The 16,067-nt window shown below is 45.7% G+C and overlaps 1 protein-coding gene across 1 annotated transcript in view; it reads left to right on the forward strand.

Annotated features, from left to right (window-relative positions):
* The first annotated feature begins 753 nt into the window (after positions 1-753).
* The window catches only part of UBE2R2 (ubiquitin conjugating enzyme E2 R2), a 109,721-nt gene continuing 94,407 nt past the window's right edge, over positions 754-16,067 (forward strand). The window contains exon 1 of the mRNA XM_030565761.1: positions 754-963. Within this exon, the coding sequence (XP_030421621.1) occupies positions 787-963 (177 nt within the window). The 5' untranslated portion in view covers positions 754-786. The remainder of the gene's footprint in view (positions 964-16,067) is intronic.

Raw genomic sequence — 16,067 nt, forward strand, 5'->3', positions numbered from 1 at the left:
ACCTCTGGCTTTGACCAAGACAATCCCGTGCTGACAAGGCCACAGAGACTGGGCCAAATGTCCCCGAAGCCCCAGGCTAAGGTAACGGTTACCCTGCAAGTGATGTAGCAGGCTGCTCATACAAGCACCATAAAAAAAGGGAAACCACTTCCTTAGGGTGGGGGATGATGGTGGCAGGGCAGATGCCAGGTCCAAGCAATGCAAGCCACGGTGGGAGAGAGCCATGAGAGGCAGCATCCCCGTGCAAGCGGTGTGACCTGGGGGGGCTGCCCCAGGGCCGTACAGGATGGCAGCAGAAGGGTGACCCTCAGAGATAGGGTGGGATGGAGTGTTCGCTTCTGCCCCCAACAAATCACTAGGGCTCCAGCCAGGGGAGGCAGAGGGGGAAGGGCCTGGTTCTTTAAGAGGGGGCGGGGTAGCGTGGGGGGGGTGTGGCGAGAAGAATGGAGGGCAGGGGGCGGGGCTTCGGCGGGCAGGGGGCGGGGCGTAGAGGGGGGCGGGGCCCGGCGCGGAACGGCGCGCTGAGGTCAGCGGCGAGCGGCGCCGTCACAAAAGGAAGTGGCGGCGGTGGCCGAAGGGGGGTCCGGAGCCGGGCGCGCGAGCGAGCGGGAGGGGAGCTGGGCCGGAGGCCCCGCGGCGCCGTCCCGAGGCAGCGGAGCGGAGCCGCCCCCGCAGCCCGAGGGCGCGGGCGGAGCGCGGCGCCCAGGCCCCGGCGGGCGGAGGGAGGGAGGCAGGCGGGGTCCCCGGGGCGGCGGGGGGCGCCCCGGGCCCGCTCGGCGCCGCGCCATGGCCCAGCAGCAGGTGAGCAGCTCGCAGAAGGCGCTGATGCTGGAGCTGAAGTCGCTGCAGGAGGAGCCGGTGGAGGGCTTCCGCATCACCCTGGTGGACGAGTCCGACCTCTACAACTGGGAGGTGGCGATCTTCGGGCCCCCCAACACCCTCTACGAGGGCGGCTACTTCAAGGTAAGGGCCCGGCGCCGCCGCCCTCGGCGCGCTCAGCCCCTCGGGGGGGCCGGCGACGGCGCTGTGAGGTGAGGGGGGCCCCTGCCCCCTTCTGGGGGTGCGGGCGCTGTGAGGTGAGGGGGGCCCCTGCCCCCTTCTGGGGGTGCTGGCGCGGTGAGGTGAGGGGGCCCCTGCCCCCTTCTGGGGGTGGGGTGGGGGCGCTGTGAGGTGAGGGGGCCCCCAGTGTCCTGTGGGTGGGGTGGGGGCGTGGTGAGGTGGACCCTCTGCTGTGGGTGTGGGTATTGTTAGGTAAGGGGCTCCCTTCTGTGTGTGGTGTGGTGACGGGCCCCTTCTGTGTGTGTGGGGGGGATGCTGTGAGGTGAGAGGCTGCCCCCAGCTCCCCCTTTATGTGTGTGTGTGCGGAGGGGGTTAAGGTAAGGGCTCCATGTACTCCCAAACGCCTCTATTGTGGTGGTGGTGGTGGTGGTGCTACTTCAAGTGTAATGGACCCACAAACCCTTCTACTACTTCAAGATAAGGAGACTCCACTTCCTCCAGCCTCCTCTATTGGGAGTGGGGGTGGGGTTGCTTCAAGGTAAGGAATGCATGGGTCTTGACACTTGTTATGGAAGACCCAAGCACTTTGGGAGTGGACTCCTCCTCCACCCTGTATAGGGGGCTGTTTTAGGGACCCCTGACATGACCCTCAGGATTCCCTGTGCCCCTCTGAGTAGGCCCATCATCTCCTTGTATGGTGGTCCTTCAAGGTAAGCTATGGGCTCAGGTTCCTTGCCTCTCTCTGGTAGGGGAGTTGGGGGGATGGCCTGCACATGTATGGATGAGTTGCTTCAGGACAAGGCACCTGCTGCCCCACCATCCTGTATGTGGGGGTGTGCATCAGAGTAAGGGCTCCCCCCCACTCACTCTCAGAATCAACTGTCCCCTCCTTCTGGGCCCCACAGTGTTCCAGATTGAAGTACTGTACTCCATGAGGGAAGCTACTTCAAGGTAAGGGCCCCCCATCCACTGGTTGCTTTTCAGCATGTATAAAGGAGTCCTCTTCAGGATAGAGAACCTCTATCCCTGGGACTCCAGAACTCTGCATGTTAATTCAGAATAAGGGACCTCCATCATTGAATCCCCATAACCTTTGTAATGGGGAACGCCTCTCTCTGTTGCCTAAGAACAGCCTGTGGGGAAGCCCTTTCAATCCCCATGGAAGGGTATTTCAAAGTAGGTGATCATTCTCATCCCCAGGTTGTTGAGGTGGATTCCTTCAAGGTAAAGGATCTAGGGGTTTCTGTTGTCCCCAGTGATTCCCCTATATCTTTCAGCTCCCCTATACTTGTATAAGGAGTCTTCTTTAATTTGAAGAACCCAGAGTGATCTGTCATCTCCTACACTGGCAATGGTGATTTAACATTCTGTATAAAAGGGGGCTGCTTCAGTATGAGGGTTCTGTCCTCTGTTTAGAATGGGAGCCATTCTTTCTCCTGATGGTCCTCCTGCGAGCGTTCCTTCATCCCCTTTGCAAGTAATGTATCTGTGACAACACCATGTAGAAAGACAGCTACTTCATGATAACCCCTATGGCATTCTCCCATCCCTTCCCTCCAAGCTGTCCTTGGGCGACAACATGTATGAATGTGACTGTTTCACAGTAATGGGTTGACCTTGGTGTCTCTTCCCCTCCCTCCTCCCCAACTCTTAACTTCTTTCAACAGCACCCTTTATCAGGATGGATACTTCATGCTAAGGTTCTCCCTGCTGCAGGAATGCCTTGGATCATCCTGTGTTTGATTTACCTGTTACCTCACAGTGCATCCCTCCTCCATCTCAAACTTGGAAGAGGGGCTAAAAGGGCTATAAATCTGCTTCAGTGCAGAAGGCAGAGAAATGCTTTCAGTTCCTCTTTTGATCTTCCTGTCTTTCCAGCAAACTGCATAGCTATTGTTTCTCCTCTTGTGACTAAACAAGTCCTTTGACTTATGAGAAAGGAACTAAGGGGAGAGGGCTCCAAAAATGTGGAGACATTGGGGATGTTAGAAGATAACTGCCCTGATGATGGTATGAGGAAGTAGTTAATCTTCTATTTGTTACAAATAGCATCTTTGAGGGTTGGCTGCTGCAGATGGTACCCTGACAGTCAAATGTGGCCTGTCAGAATTTTGCAGTGTTAGTGGCCTCTGATATGTCATCACCTGCTGTAACTTATTTCCATGAGATTCCCCCTTTCTAACAGTGACTCCAGTCTGCTCCATTTTATGCCCACTAGCTGGTGTCCTTTGGCTCCTAGCAAGTTGAAGAAAAACTTGAACATATTTACATCTGGTTCTTTGCACCTTCACTGACTTATTGTCTCTCTGGGTTGGGTGTTGATACTTTCTTTTGGGAAACCAAAATATTAACAGCCTGTAGCTTTTTGAATAAATCTGAGTCACCTTTCGTTTAGCCTAATTGTTTTGAAAGAAGAGAATACTTTTGGCACCAGTTGCTTTTCTTTTGTAATGGGTATGGTTGACTTAGTCATGACAGTGTTTGTATTTTTAGCCTTACCGCCATTATTACTTAGGAAGCAGCCCCAGTTTTGGGCTAGTAACTGGGTCAGCTTTGCATCATATAAGGTGGGGTTAACCTTTCATACCTATACTTTGGAATTGAGTAACACTAATAAAACAGGCAGGGTGGGTCTCAAGTATTTTGTATGTTTAGTTACTTGCTGGGTCCTGAATTTGTCTTTGGGCTTTAAAATGCTTGAACAAGCTGATAAGTGCATTTCCAAAGAATACTTTTAAGCTTAGGTTTCATCTAGGAGGCCACACTTGACTACAAGTCAAGTAAAGCAGTGAATGATTATGGCTCTGATGCTCTTCCCCTTGCTGTACTGTATCTCCTGTAGCTTTTCCTGGGGAGAGAGTTGTGTTATGTTTGGCACAACTGACCTATTATACAGGTCTGTGGTGCTGTATTTAAAAAAAAAAATTTCTATATATAGATTTATTCCACTCTCATTACCATAGTATCAGTGTGTTTGGCAGTAGTGCTGAAAGTAATTTGACTAACATTGTCATATGTGATTTGTTCTCTCTCCTTTTCTCCCTAGGGGAAGACTTGTATGTGCTGTGTAAATGTTCCTTGTTTTGTCAGGGTTTTTTTTGGAGGGGAGGAGGGAGGCATTTCTTTTAAATACATGCATAGCTCTGCTTGTTTGAGAAGGCAGGTCAAAGAAGTGCACCTTGCACTTGGAGCAAAAGGTGGTGAGGTTGGTGATATACCTTGCTTCTTATGGGAATTCCTGAGAGAGCTTGACCATCTCCTGCACAGGTTGGCTTTACATTACTGTACACAAATTCCATAGTACCTCAGGAATGAAGTTACTGACAAAGGTTGTCATCCTGGAGCTTTGGCAATTGTTCAGATATGCTGGGCCCAGGCCACTGAGTGCCTTGAAGATAGGGACTGGGGCCTTGGACTTAACTGTGCTCTATGGGATGCCAGCATAGAGAGAGGAATGGAGACTGGATATGCTTGTGGCAACCCGTGTTGCTGAGGAGACTAGGCACAGCATTCTGTAATAGCTGAGTCTCTTGGCCAACTGGAGGTATTAAAAGTATTATTGATTGATGCTATGTGAGATCTTATTGTTGGCAAAGAATCCAGGAGCAGTCTAAACTACTGCTGGATTCACCAGGTGTGTGTGCACCTTTGCAGCTATGGAGTAGTCTCCCTTGGTTGCACTCCTCAGAGTGCTTTCCTCTGCCCACCAACATAATGTCCACCTTGTTTGGATTCAGCTTCAGATAGCTGTTCATTTACCAGCTGATCCTGTCCAAGCATTGGGCTATCTTGATGAGTGGCATGGTCAGAGTGGTAAAGGGTAGCTAGAATGATCATCTACGTATCATTGACATGAGCGCATGTTGTCTTGTCAGTTCACCTAGTGGCTGCATATAGATCTTCAAATAAGACCAAAGAGATGATCCTTATGAGACTTCCACAAGTGATGGGTCTAGTGGTGGAGATGCAGCTTACCACTACTCTTTTAGTGTTTCCCTTCAGGAAGGATTTAAACCATTTTAAAGTATAGGATCTCTGTCACTTCTCCCAGGCAGTGCAGAAGTATTTTAATGTTAACAGTGTTGACTGGTGCCGAGAGGTCCAGTAGGAGGAGAATGGATGTCTCCATCCTCTGATAGCAAGAGAATTTGTCACTGCCATAAAATCATTTTCCATCCTGTACCCTGGCCTGAATCCAGATTGTGCTGACTGGAGGATGTTCCCTTCAGTTAGATAAACTTGTATTAGGCCCTTGGATAGAGTTTTGTTACACTGGGAAAATTTTGGCTGGAATAGCTATACTTCTGTAACTTACTGGTAAACTCTTCTAGTGTAGATGTAGCTTATACTGACAGAAAAGTGCTGCTGGTAACATAGCTTGTACCAGTTCCCCAAGACACACAAGTTATACCAGCAAAACACCTTTATGGCACTATAAGTGCATCTACACTGGGACTTACACTGGCATAGTTGTGCTTAGGGCCCTACCAAATTCACTGTCCATTATGGTCAATTTCACAAACATGGGATTTGAAAATGTTTAAATCTGAAATTTTACCCTGTTGTAACCAGTGGGGGTCCCGACCCAAAAAAGGATTGTGTGGGAGGTGTCGCATGCCTGTTATGAGAAGGTCATGGGATTGCCACTCACTTCTGTGCTGCCTTCAGAGCTGGATTCTGAAGGTAGCAACTGCAGAGTTTCTTCCAGCTGCAGCAGATTCCCAGAGGTGATGGTGGGTCTGATCTCTTCTCTCCTCCTTCTCTTCTTCCCCCCCCCCCGCCCCCCAGCAGTTGTGCAGGAGATGGACAAGTCCTGTCCGTCCCCTGCCTCACCAGAGCTAGGAGACCCCTTAGCTGGGATGCTCCTAGGGACGTCAGATTTCACAGGGAAGGGTTTATTTCATGGTCTGTGACATGTTTTTCATGGCCCTGAAATTGGTAGGGCCCCAGTTAAGCTGGTATAAGTTAAGTGTTGCCCACATATAGGTGTTCTAACAGCTTGTTCAGGAATGGAAGTTTTGATACTGGGTAGTAGTTGCCTAGAACAAATGTACCCAGATGGATTTCTTCTGTGCTGGTTATACTGTTGTCTGTTGGAGGAAAGGATGATTCCTTCTGAAATACCTCTTCCTCATTCAGGATTATAACTGGCACTGGTCGGCCTTCTCTCTTTCACAAGCGGAGAAGAGGTCTTGGGTTGAAATGCCTCTAAGGTATCTAGTAATTCTTGAAAGAGTGTACTGGACTCCAGGAATTCATGTGGGCTCTTATTTGGCTAGTACAAGGGGAGCAGACCCATGTTTGAGAAGCATTCCTGCAAGTGCATATTCTTTTCCATCAAGTAGGATATTAGTCCTTTGCAGTGCTTGGTACTATGTTCTGATGTGGCCTGTCAGGATTGATAAAGGGTTTGCCATCCTGGACAGCTCCTTAAGGTGGGATTTGGCAGCCTCATTGGAGGCTAATAGGAAGGTTCTCCTACCTTGTAATATAGCCTCAGTATAAACTTGGAGAAAATCTGTTTCAGTCTGTTTTTCACCATCGGTGCTTAAGTTTCTGACTTTCTCTTTCTGTTACAAGGTATAAAAAACCAAGGAGATCTGTTGTGGGTGAAGAGGAGCTGGGTGTGTGGTGTGTGTGTGTGGTCAAGGTTCACCAGATTAACTCCTTGCCTTGTGGGTGGAGTGCTGTCATCCATTGGCATGCTTTGGAATCCAGTTTGCCTTTTATTGAATCAGGGTCATGGGTCTTTCTCTGTTTCTGGGAGCTGGGAAGACTCTTAACACCTGTTTTTAATGAGATGATCTGTCCAGAAGACAGTGGTGGGGTTGTGGTCATCTTGATATTGGCATCTAATCTGAAGATCTGGTCCAAGGTGTGACTGGCTATGTGGGTTGGACTGAAGAGAATCTGAGAGGGGCAAGTGAGGAGATGGGATTTGGGGTTTTGAAAAGAGTATCAGACACGTGTGTCCCTTTAATCCTCCCCAAAACTGGGAACACAAGGTAATATAGGAAGCCTAAGAAAATGTGGGTGTAACTTTCTGCTAAGTTATATAAGCTTGTTTTTTGTGTTGAACAGTGTTTCTGTATAAAACAGGCTTGTGGGCAGTAATTAAAACTGGGTCTATAAGTACTACCCTGATGAGGGATGATTAACATGACAGCATTGGGGTAGGGCAAACCTGAAAAGGGGAATGTATATAATTCTTGGGATAAAAATATTTGGGAAGTTGATAAGATGCATCCAGAAGCAGTCAGGTGAACCTGAATTCAGTCACACTAGTCAAAATTTGTAGTTAAGACACCCAGGATGAGTTGCTTATGTAAAGGGTGTGACTTTCATATGTTAATAGAAACAGTGGGTAGCACAGGCATTAAAAATAGTACATAGCAAATAATAGACTAATATATTTAATAGAAGAGCAAAATTTTAAATTTAAAGGGACACAGTTGATTTAAAAATCACACTTGTCTGCAAAGTTATCCCTCAACCCATAAATTGTTATAATCATTCTTGCTTTCTCCTGGATAGTCAAATTGTTTTTTCCTCTTTGTGGATCTCTGTTATAAGAGGAGAGAGATTATGGTTAAAATAGGGAAATATTGTAAAACTACAGCTTGGCTGGAGGATTGAGGGGGCAGGTTTAACCTCCTAGAACTGTTTTATATTTCTTTTAATAGATGCTGCCAACTTGTGCTCTAGTCAAACTTTTCTAACGACATTCCAGATTTCAGGATCTATTTTCAAGTATTCCAGAGTCAATTGCTTTTAACTTTTTTTTTTTTTATCTGGAGTTGACATGTCACATTTAGTAGTACAAAAAGAGGTAGAAAAAACATATATCTAATTGTTTGTACACCGTCTCCTTCAAGTTACCCAAATCTTCTAGTGCATACTGTGTGGGTGTTAAAGTGCCTGGGGATGCGTATTTTGAAAAATAGACAAACTCATGGTGAAGGAAATTCAAACAGTGGTGACAGCTTCAAACACTTGTTTTCCACTTCACTTGATGACTGAACTTCTTCTAGCAAGGAATTCAGTGTTCCTTCATAACACTTAGATAAAGCTAGTATCTGAACTTTCCTTTGTACTATCCTCTTAACAAACAGGCATTAGTGCCCAATATATCTGCTCTTCATTTTAAACCTCTTTTATACTAGCATATTATTCTCAAAGAAGCTGCCAGTCAATGATTCACTTCAAGCTTTTCGCTTCCTAATATTAGATAGCAGTTCGCTTCTTATATTCTGATCAGTTGCAGGGTTGGTGCATCCAGCTTCAGCCACTACCAGTTAACCTTACCACTTATTCAGATTGAGGCCTCCCGTTCACGCTTTCTTTGACCGCTTAGTATATTTGTCTCCAGTCTCTCTCTTTTGAACAGTTTGTGACTACTGCTGTGATTTTTCTCCACTGCTCCAGAAAAGCCTCATGTATGAAATACTACATCTAATATCTTGTATAATTTATTGGGTTTTGAAGCTAGCTGACTTCTTGCTGCTTTCTCTGACACTCAACCACCTTTCTTCATTGACCAATTAATAGGGAAATTTGTCACAGCAACATTGTGGTCTTCCATGCATATTTGGTCTTCCACACTTAAAAGTAGCAACTAGCACAGTGTGCTAGTGGAACAAGGTATTAAACCAGCCAGGATAATGGTGGGAAATATCTGAACCCTCTGTCCTCCAATTTCCTGGTAGAGGAGCTATCCTGATTCACGGATCTCCACAGATAATGCTGAAAGAGCAAATTATGGCTGGTGGTCCCAAATAGTTCTAACAGCAATTCCTTCTATCTACAAATATGTTCCCGGGAACAAAGGATCTTCCAGTTAACAATTGACTTGAGTGGTGACCATGAACCAAAGTAAAAGCTGTTTTTAATGGTGATGCAAGTATGAAATCATAATCTAAACATTTTGTTAATCAGATTAATTGAATTTTTAAGGAACGTTGGCCGAATACATCATGACAAGGGAGTCCAAAGTTCTGTTTGATGTACAGCAAAAACCATTACAATTTTCAGTGACTTGTGTTGGGGGAAGACAGAAGTGGGTGCACTTAACAGGCAGTGTGCAAAATTAAAGACTACTTTTTCTTAAGGCAATTCATTATTTCACCAGATATTTTTCAAGAAGCATGGCTTGGCAAATGTAAATAAAAAATGTGACTGACCTTTGGCTGTCTTTAGTAATCAGTAGGCAAAGTAACTTATAGCCATTGTTTTCCTTGATTCTTGTAACAACCATGTACTGTTCTTCAGAATCCTATACTGTTGGGTCTTGGTTTCTTTCAGGTGATTTAGATTTGAGTTCTGTGTTATGTTTTAATACGTGGGTATGTATGTCTTCATTCTGGGCAGAGTTAGATAGAATAAATATTCTTAACAGTTTAGAGTGAGTAGAAAAGAGCACTATATTTAGAGATCTGAAATTGTGGACTACTTTCCAGAAAGCTTAAAATTCAGCAAATAGAAGATCAAATTCTTAACCATTCAGTCTACAGCCTGTTGGATTATTTAATGGGTAGAATATTAACATAAAATATTAGTGTTGTGGAAGAATTGTGCTGTTGGTCTACATGCACAGTAGATAAGGAAGTCTTAAATTGTCCTCTATAAAGCTGTTCCCTCTAACCACACTTCAGTGTCTTGCAGTTTCAGTTTTTGGTTCCTATACATCATGTGATACTCCTAGTGTGCAAAGAATTCAGAACAAAGGGATGTAAATATTGTACAGTACTGAAAGGTTGGAATTGCCTGCTGATCATTAATGCTTTAAAGCTTGTGGTGTTGCAGTGTGCTATCACTGGAGTGAATAGTGACAGGTACGCTGTTCCTGTGTACAGGATTTTTTCAGTTCTTGCTGTTCTAGTAGTAGTGAAGCTCCACTGGTACTAGATACAGTTGGTAATCTGAGAAAGTACTGATTGATACGGTTCCAGGGTTAAGGTAACCTGTACACTGCTATTTTGTAGGGACTTCAGTTGTCTTAAATTTTTTCACCATTTGGGCTGAAAGTTTTCAATTGCCTGAAAATAATTGAGGAAGTTAGTGCAATCTTCAAGTACGGACAGCAGTGGAAACAATTGTGACCTCCATTGAAAGTTCTAGCACTTTTAAACTTCAGCATGGGTGGCTAGTCATTTGATCAGATATTCTTTTCTGGGGATTAGTAGAAATGTCTCGATTTTGGCTGAGTTATCAAGATTCATGTGAAAACTTGTTGACTTTTAATAAAGATCTTCCAACATTGTAATGACACTTGTGTGGTTGCAAAATGAAGTACTCAAAGCTAGGAAATGCCAACTAAACTCTGCCTCTTGTTATACATTGATACTCTCTCTGATCATGTCATTTAAAGCTATCCATAGTACCCTTTCTGTTCCTTACGTAGTTCACATGATGACATGCATAAATGAGAAATAGTTGGTGAATGAGAAACCCAAAGGGCAAAGATCTGCAAGATCCAATTTTTTTAAAGTTACAAATTCATAAACTTCCTTGAATTTACTTGACTCTACACTAGTAACTACATTTGAGGACCGTATACATTGTGTATTTATTTGTATTAGCATAGTGCAGGAGTCGGCAACCTTTCAGAAGTGGTGTGCTGAGTCTTCATTTATTCACTCTAATTTAAGGTTTTGCGTGCCAGTAATACATTTTAATGTTTTTAGAAGGTCTCTTTCTACAAGTCTATAATATATAACTAAACTATTGTTGTATAAAGGAAATATTTTAGAAGCTTCATTTAAAATTAAATTAAAATGCAGAGTCACCTGGACTGGTAGCCAGGACCTGGGTAGTGTGCCACTGAAAATCAGCTTGTGCCACCTTTTGGCACACATGCCATAGGTTGCCTATCCCTGGCATAGTGCCTAGCATGCTTCTCATTGACCAGGACCCCACTGTGCTAAGTACAGTACAAACACAGTTCCTGTACCCAAGAGTTTACAGTCTAAGGGTATGTCTACATTGGCAAGTTTCTGTGCCACAAGTTATACCACTTCTTTATTAAAATGCTGGAATTAAACCGCTGTTGCATGTCCACACTGTGCTCCTTGTGATGCTGGAGCACATCCACATTAGCAGCCCTTGCAATGGCAAAGATAGCAGTGCATTGTGGTAGCTATCCCACTGTGCAACTGGCCTCAGGATGCTTTGGGAAGGGTTTTCAGTGCCTCATGGGGGCAGGCACAGTGTAACATGATGCAGGTTGCCCAGTCCCATTGTTCCATGGGCATCCTACTACATTGCCTGCTGATTTTCAACTGGTGTGTGTGTGTGTGTGTGTGTGTGTGTGTGTGTGTGTGTGTGAGGGGGGAGAGTGACAGGGAGTTTGTGTATGGGGAGGAGGAGAGTGTCAGCATGCTGTCTTGTATGTTTAGACAGTGGCAGGAGCAACCAGTCCTGGGGGAGGGAGAGACCCTGACATCTGTCCCCACCTCCCTCCCTGGACTCTCTGCACAACTCTCCCTCTCACCTATGCCTCTGTGTTCAACAGCATGAGTGTTCCACATTAATGCTTTGCTTTGTGTCCCAGAGAAGATCAGCACAGCACACAACAGCTGTCAGAAATGGTGCTTTGAAAGGGGAGGGGTGCATGTCTCCGGGGCAGCTGAGTTCAAAACAATGAGCAGAACAGTCACTTGAGGCATTATGGGACAGCTCTGGAGGCCAATTACAGCATAGAAAGCAATCAAGTGTCTACACTGGCCAACAGAGCGCTGGAGCCTCTGCGCAAATAGCCTTACGACTCTTGTTGAGGTGGTGTCACGGAGTCCCTGGGCGATGCCCTGGAACTGCTCCCCACAAAGCCAGTCAGGACTTTGGGGAGCCTCCTCTCCCTTGGAGCAGACTGTCTTCAGGGCAGGAAACTCACATGGCTTCACCTTTCTGGGTCTGACCTTAGCGCATTCAACATATGCCCCTCCGTGTGCTTCCCACAGCAAGTCCACCCAGGCAGGGTCCTGGGGAAGCCAGAGGGTCCTGCACGCACCCCTACTTTGCAGTCAGACATGACTCTCTCAGCCAGCCAGTAAAAGAGGTTTATTAGATGACAGGAACATGGTCTGAAACAGAGCTTGTAGGTACAGAGAATGGGACCCATCAGCTAGGTCCATTCTGGGGCCCAGTGAGCCAGACAACCCCGTCTGCCCTCACTTCCCCTCCCCAGCCAGCTCTAAACTGAAACTGCCCTCCAGCCCCTCCCTCTCTGCTGAGTTCCTTTCCGGGCCAGGAGGAACCTGACCTCCTTGTTCTCCCACACCTTTAGCACCCCCCTGCAGGAGGGAAGGGCCCAGGCCATTATTTGCCAGGAGACAGTGTCGGCCAGAAACTGAGGCACCCACACAGTATTCAGAGGAAACATTAAGAACAGTCCCACTTCGTCACTGGTGGGTTTTTTTGCAGCGCTGCAGCTGAGGAGTTTCTGCGCATGAAGTGACTTGGCAGTGTGTACACATCTGCAGTTTGAGCACAAAAAGCTGCTTTATGGTGCAGAAACTTGCCCATGGTTTTCATCCTATTTACCATTGTGGGTCTCATCCACACAACATATATTAATACCTGGATGGCCTTGAGGTTATCACATGGGCCACAGCTGCATGCTGATAAGAGCCCCAGGTTGAGAACCTCTAGTCTAGGACAAGTAAAAGATAGATACGAACTTGGGAGTATAAGAAAACAATGTTAAGTAAGCATGATAGACAGTAGTCTCAGCACGCCAGCAGCTGTAATGAGGGAGGTATTGATCATGTATGTATAATATCAAATGATCATGTAACAAACTATAGAGAAATGCAGATACAGAAATGGGCAGTTAAGATTGTGTGGCATTTCCTGACTTGTGGGCTTCATTTTACATCCTTAACATACCAGCTAAATTAAAGAATGTTAGCTACATCTGTGTAGACTGGTGGTTCTCAACCAGGGGTTTGGTACCCCCTGGGGGCCACATGCAGGCTTCATGGGGTCTGCCAAGCAGGACTGGAGTTAGACTTGCTGGGGCCCAGTGTGGAAAGCCAAAGCCTCACTGCATGGGTCTTAAGCCCAGGGTTGAAGCTGAAGCCTGACCAATGTAGCTTTGCGGGGACCTGTGGCATGGGGCCCCAGGCAGCTGCCCAGTTTGCTACCCCCTAATGCTGGCCGTGGCTTCTATATGCAGAAAAACAGTTGTGGCAAACCTGGGCAGTGAAATTTCTATAGCATGTCGAGGGGGCCTCAGAAAGGAAAAAAGTTGAGACCCTCTGGTGTAGACTGAGAGAATACTCATTTTTGCTCTGTGCACGGAGTTGATAACTAGTTATATGGTGGTAGAATTCTGTAACCTCCATTTAAGACTAGCAGTCAAGACTAGCCCCTAGCACCTTCTCTCAGTAACTTGATTTATTAGCAAAACACATCAATATATAAGACTACTACTACATCTTTCAAATCTCTAGTATTGCCAAAAGTGAACTGTGCACAACTTTTTGAAGTCCCAAACACTCAGGGCTTTTAAAAAAAACAAACCAAAAACCATGGCTATTGTTAAATATAATTGGCACTGTAGCTTAACAGAACAGTTTGAGATACTAAGAAATCTGACCTGAAGGCTTTGTGTGTGTGGTGTGAGCTCATTCACTGGCTTAAAAAAACCCCACAAGTGCCACAAACAAAGAATGAAAATAGTGGGTGTTTATGGCAGCTGCCATAAACAATGAGGAAGATAACAGGGTGCAGCTCATATTCCTCAGGGTCTCAAGATGGTAATCTCAGACTCTCTAATTGAATTACAATACTAACTATAGTTCAGTGTCTTTTTAGGATCTTACCTATGTTTTGGAACACAGCGAACAAAAAACACTGCTTAAACAGTTAACCTAATTTGCTGCTTTTTTTTTTTTTAATTTTCCCCTCTCTCAGGGACAAAATTGAGTCCATTCTAGTGGATGCATGCTTCCAAGAGGCAAGTAAAGTTCGTCCAAGTAAAGAGGGGTATCTGTGTTTAAGAGCATATCAAAATTTAAATATATTTTCCTTATGCCCTAGTCCCACCAAGGTCTTTGAAAAAGTTTCATATTATGGAATACCAGCCTATTTGCTAGATGGCATAAGAATACTGTACAAGATATACATTTAGTGGGGCAGTGCAGCTAACCATTTAGGCCATGACTTACACCGACTTAAGTGGCAGTGTGTTTGTTGCTCAGGGTTGTGGAAAAAAATTCGCCCTCTGAGCGACATAAGTTACACCAACAGAAGCACCAGTGAAGACAGCGCTATGTTACCTGGAAAGTTGCTACTGCTGTTCGTGGAAGTGGCTTTATTGTGTTGATGAGAGAGCTCTTTCCTACTGTAAGCTCACTAGTGTAGCTGTGGCCTTTGACTAAATGACCTGCTGTATTTCTGTGCCGGTGTAGGTTTGTCCCCTACTGTCAACTTTCTGTTAGTCTGATTTCCGAAACCCCACAGCAATGGGGGTTATTTCTTTGGGAGACTCTTCTACAGTCGAAGGCACATCACTATCAGATTTCTTTAGATATGGTCACTATAGAAATATCTGAAATGTGACTCTTTTCTACATCCTTGAGGCTCTTCTAAAGAGAGGTTATACCACTGTGACCATACTGGTGCAGTTTCAGCAATACAACCCCTTTAGTGTGGACTCAGTATCTGTATAAAGGTGCTCATTCGAGTATTCACCTTCCTTCGTGGGAATAAGTTATACTAGTATAAGGCACCTTTGTACTGATGTAACTGCACCCAAAAACCCGCTCCTCCCCCCCACCCCCCCAACACACTCCCGTCACACTCCACCTCACCCTCCCATTTGAAAAGCATGTTGCAGCCACTTGCATGCTGGGCTAGCTACCACAATGCACTGCTCTCTGTGGTTGTTGCAAGAGCTGCTAATGTGGCCACACCAGTGCGCTGTCATTGTGGACAGACTACAGCACTTTCCCGATTGTGCTCTATGAAGGCTGGTTTAACTCAAAGCGCTCTACATCTGCAAGTGTAGCCATGCCATCAGTGTAGGCAGTGTACTCTACTGAAACATTACAGCAGCATAGCTGCATTGGTGTAGTGCTTTGAGTGTAGACTTAGGCCATGGCTACACTGTCGCTTTACAGTGCTGCAACTTTCGCACTCGGGTGTGAAAAAACACCCCCCTGAGCGCTGCAAGATACAGCGCTGTAAAGCCTCAGTGTAATCAGTGCCGCAGCGCTGGGAGTGCGGCTCCCAGCGCTGCAAGCTACACCCGTAAGGGATGTGGTTTATGTGCAGCGCTGGGAGAGCTCTCTCCCAGCGCTGGCGCTCCGACCACACTCACACTTCAAAGCACTGCCACGGCAGTGCTTTGAAATGTCAAGTGTAGCCATACCCTTACCCTCACTCTTGGTGTCAAGTGGTTGGATAAGTGTCCTGTGAGGCACCCAAATGCCTTTGAATTTTTGTACACCCATTCTAATGCTTTCTCTTGTATGGAAAGGCTAGTGAACATTCAAATGTTGTTGCATATGAAGACATTAATTGTTTTCAAACTGAAGCTGAAAGCTTCATCTCAAATTGATCACTTAATTATTGTCTTCCACCAGTTATAATGATTTTAAGGGTTCTCATCCAAAGCACACTTGTGGGTGCTGTAAAAAAATTCTCCTTCCACTTAGATTTCACTGACTTCAGACCAGCTACAAACAAATGTTATTACATATGGCCGTGACTGTAGCCAAAAAGACTTGAGCGTTATGATTGCAGCAAGTTGAATTTGGATCTTTGATGTCAACTTGTTAGGGCTTAGATTATAGTTAGAAAACTTGTCGTCTGTCTTTATTGTGCTGCTTGCACTAAAGTAAGGGCTCCCAAAGCTTTCCCTTTCATGCATTTTGATGGACCACATGTGTAATGCCCCTTCTGTGTATATTTAATGAATCCCAGGCCACTGGGCTGAATGTGGCAAAGCTTGAACTTTGGAGGTGTAAAATGGGAAACAGAATTATTTTGTGGAGTGGCCTAAATTCTTGTGGCTATAAATCAAAGTAGCTGCTTACTGACATACAGTGCTATTATATCAATATTGC

This window comes from Gopherus evgoodei, chromosome 6, assembly GCF_007399415.2.
Source record: "Gopherus evgoodei ecotype Sinaloan lineage chromosome 6, rGopEvg1_v1.p, whole genome shotgun sequence".
Taxonomy (NCBI): domain Eukaryota; kingdom Metazoa; phylum Chordata; order Testudines; family Testudinidae; genus Gopherus; species Gopherus evgoodei.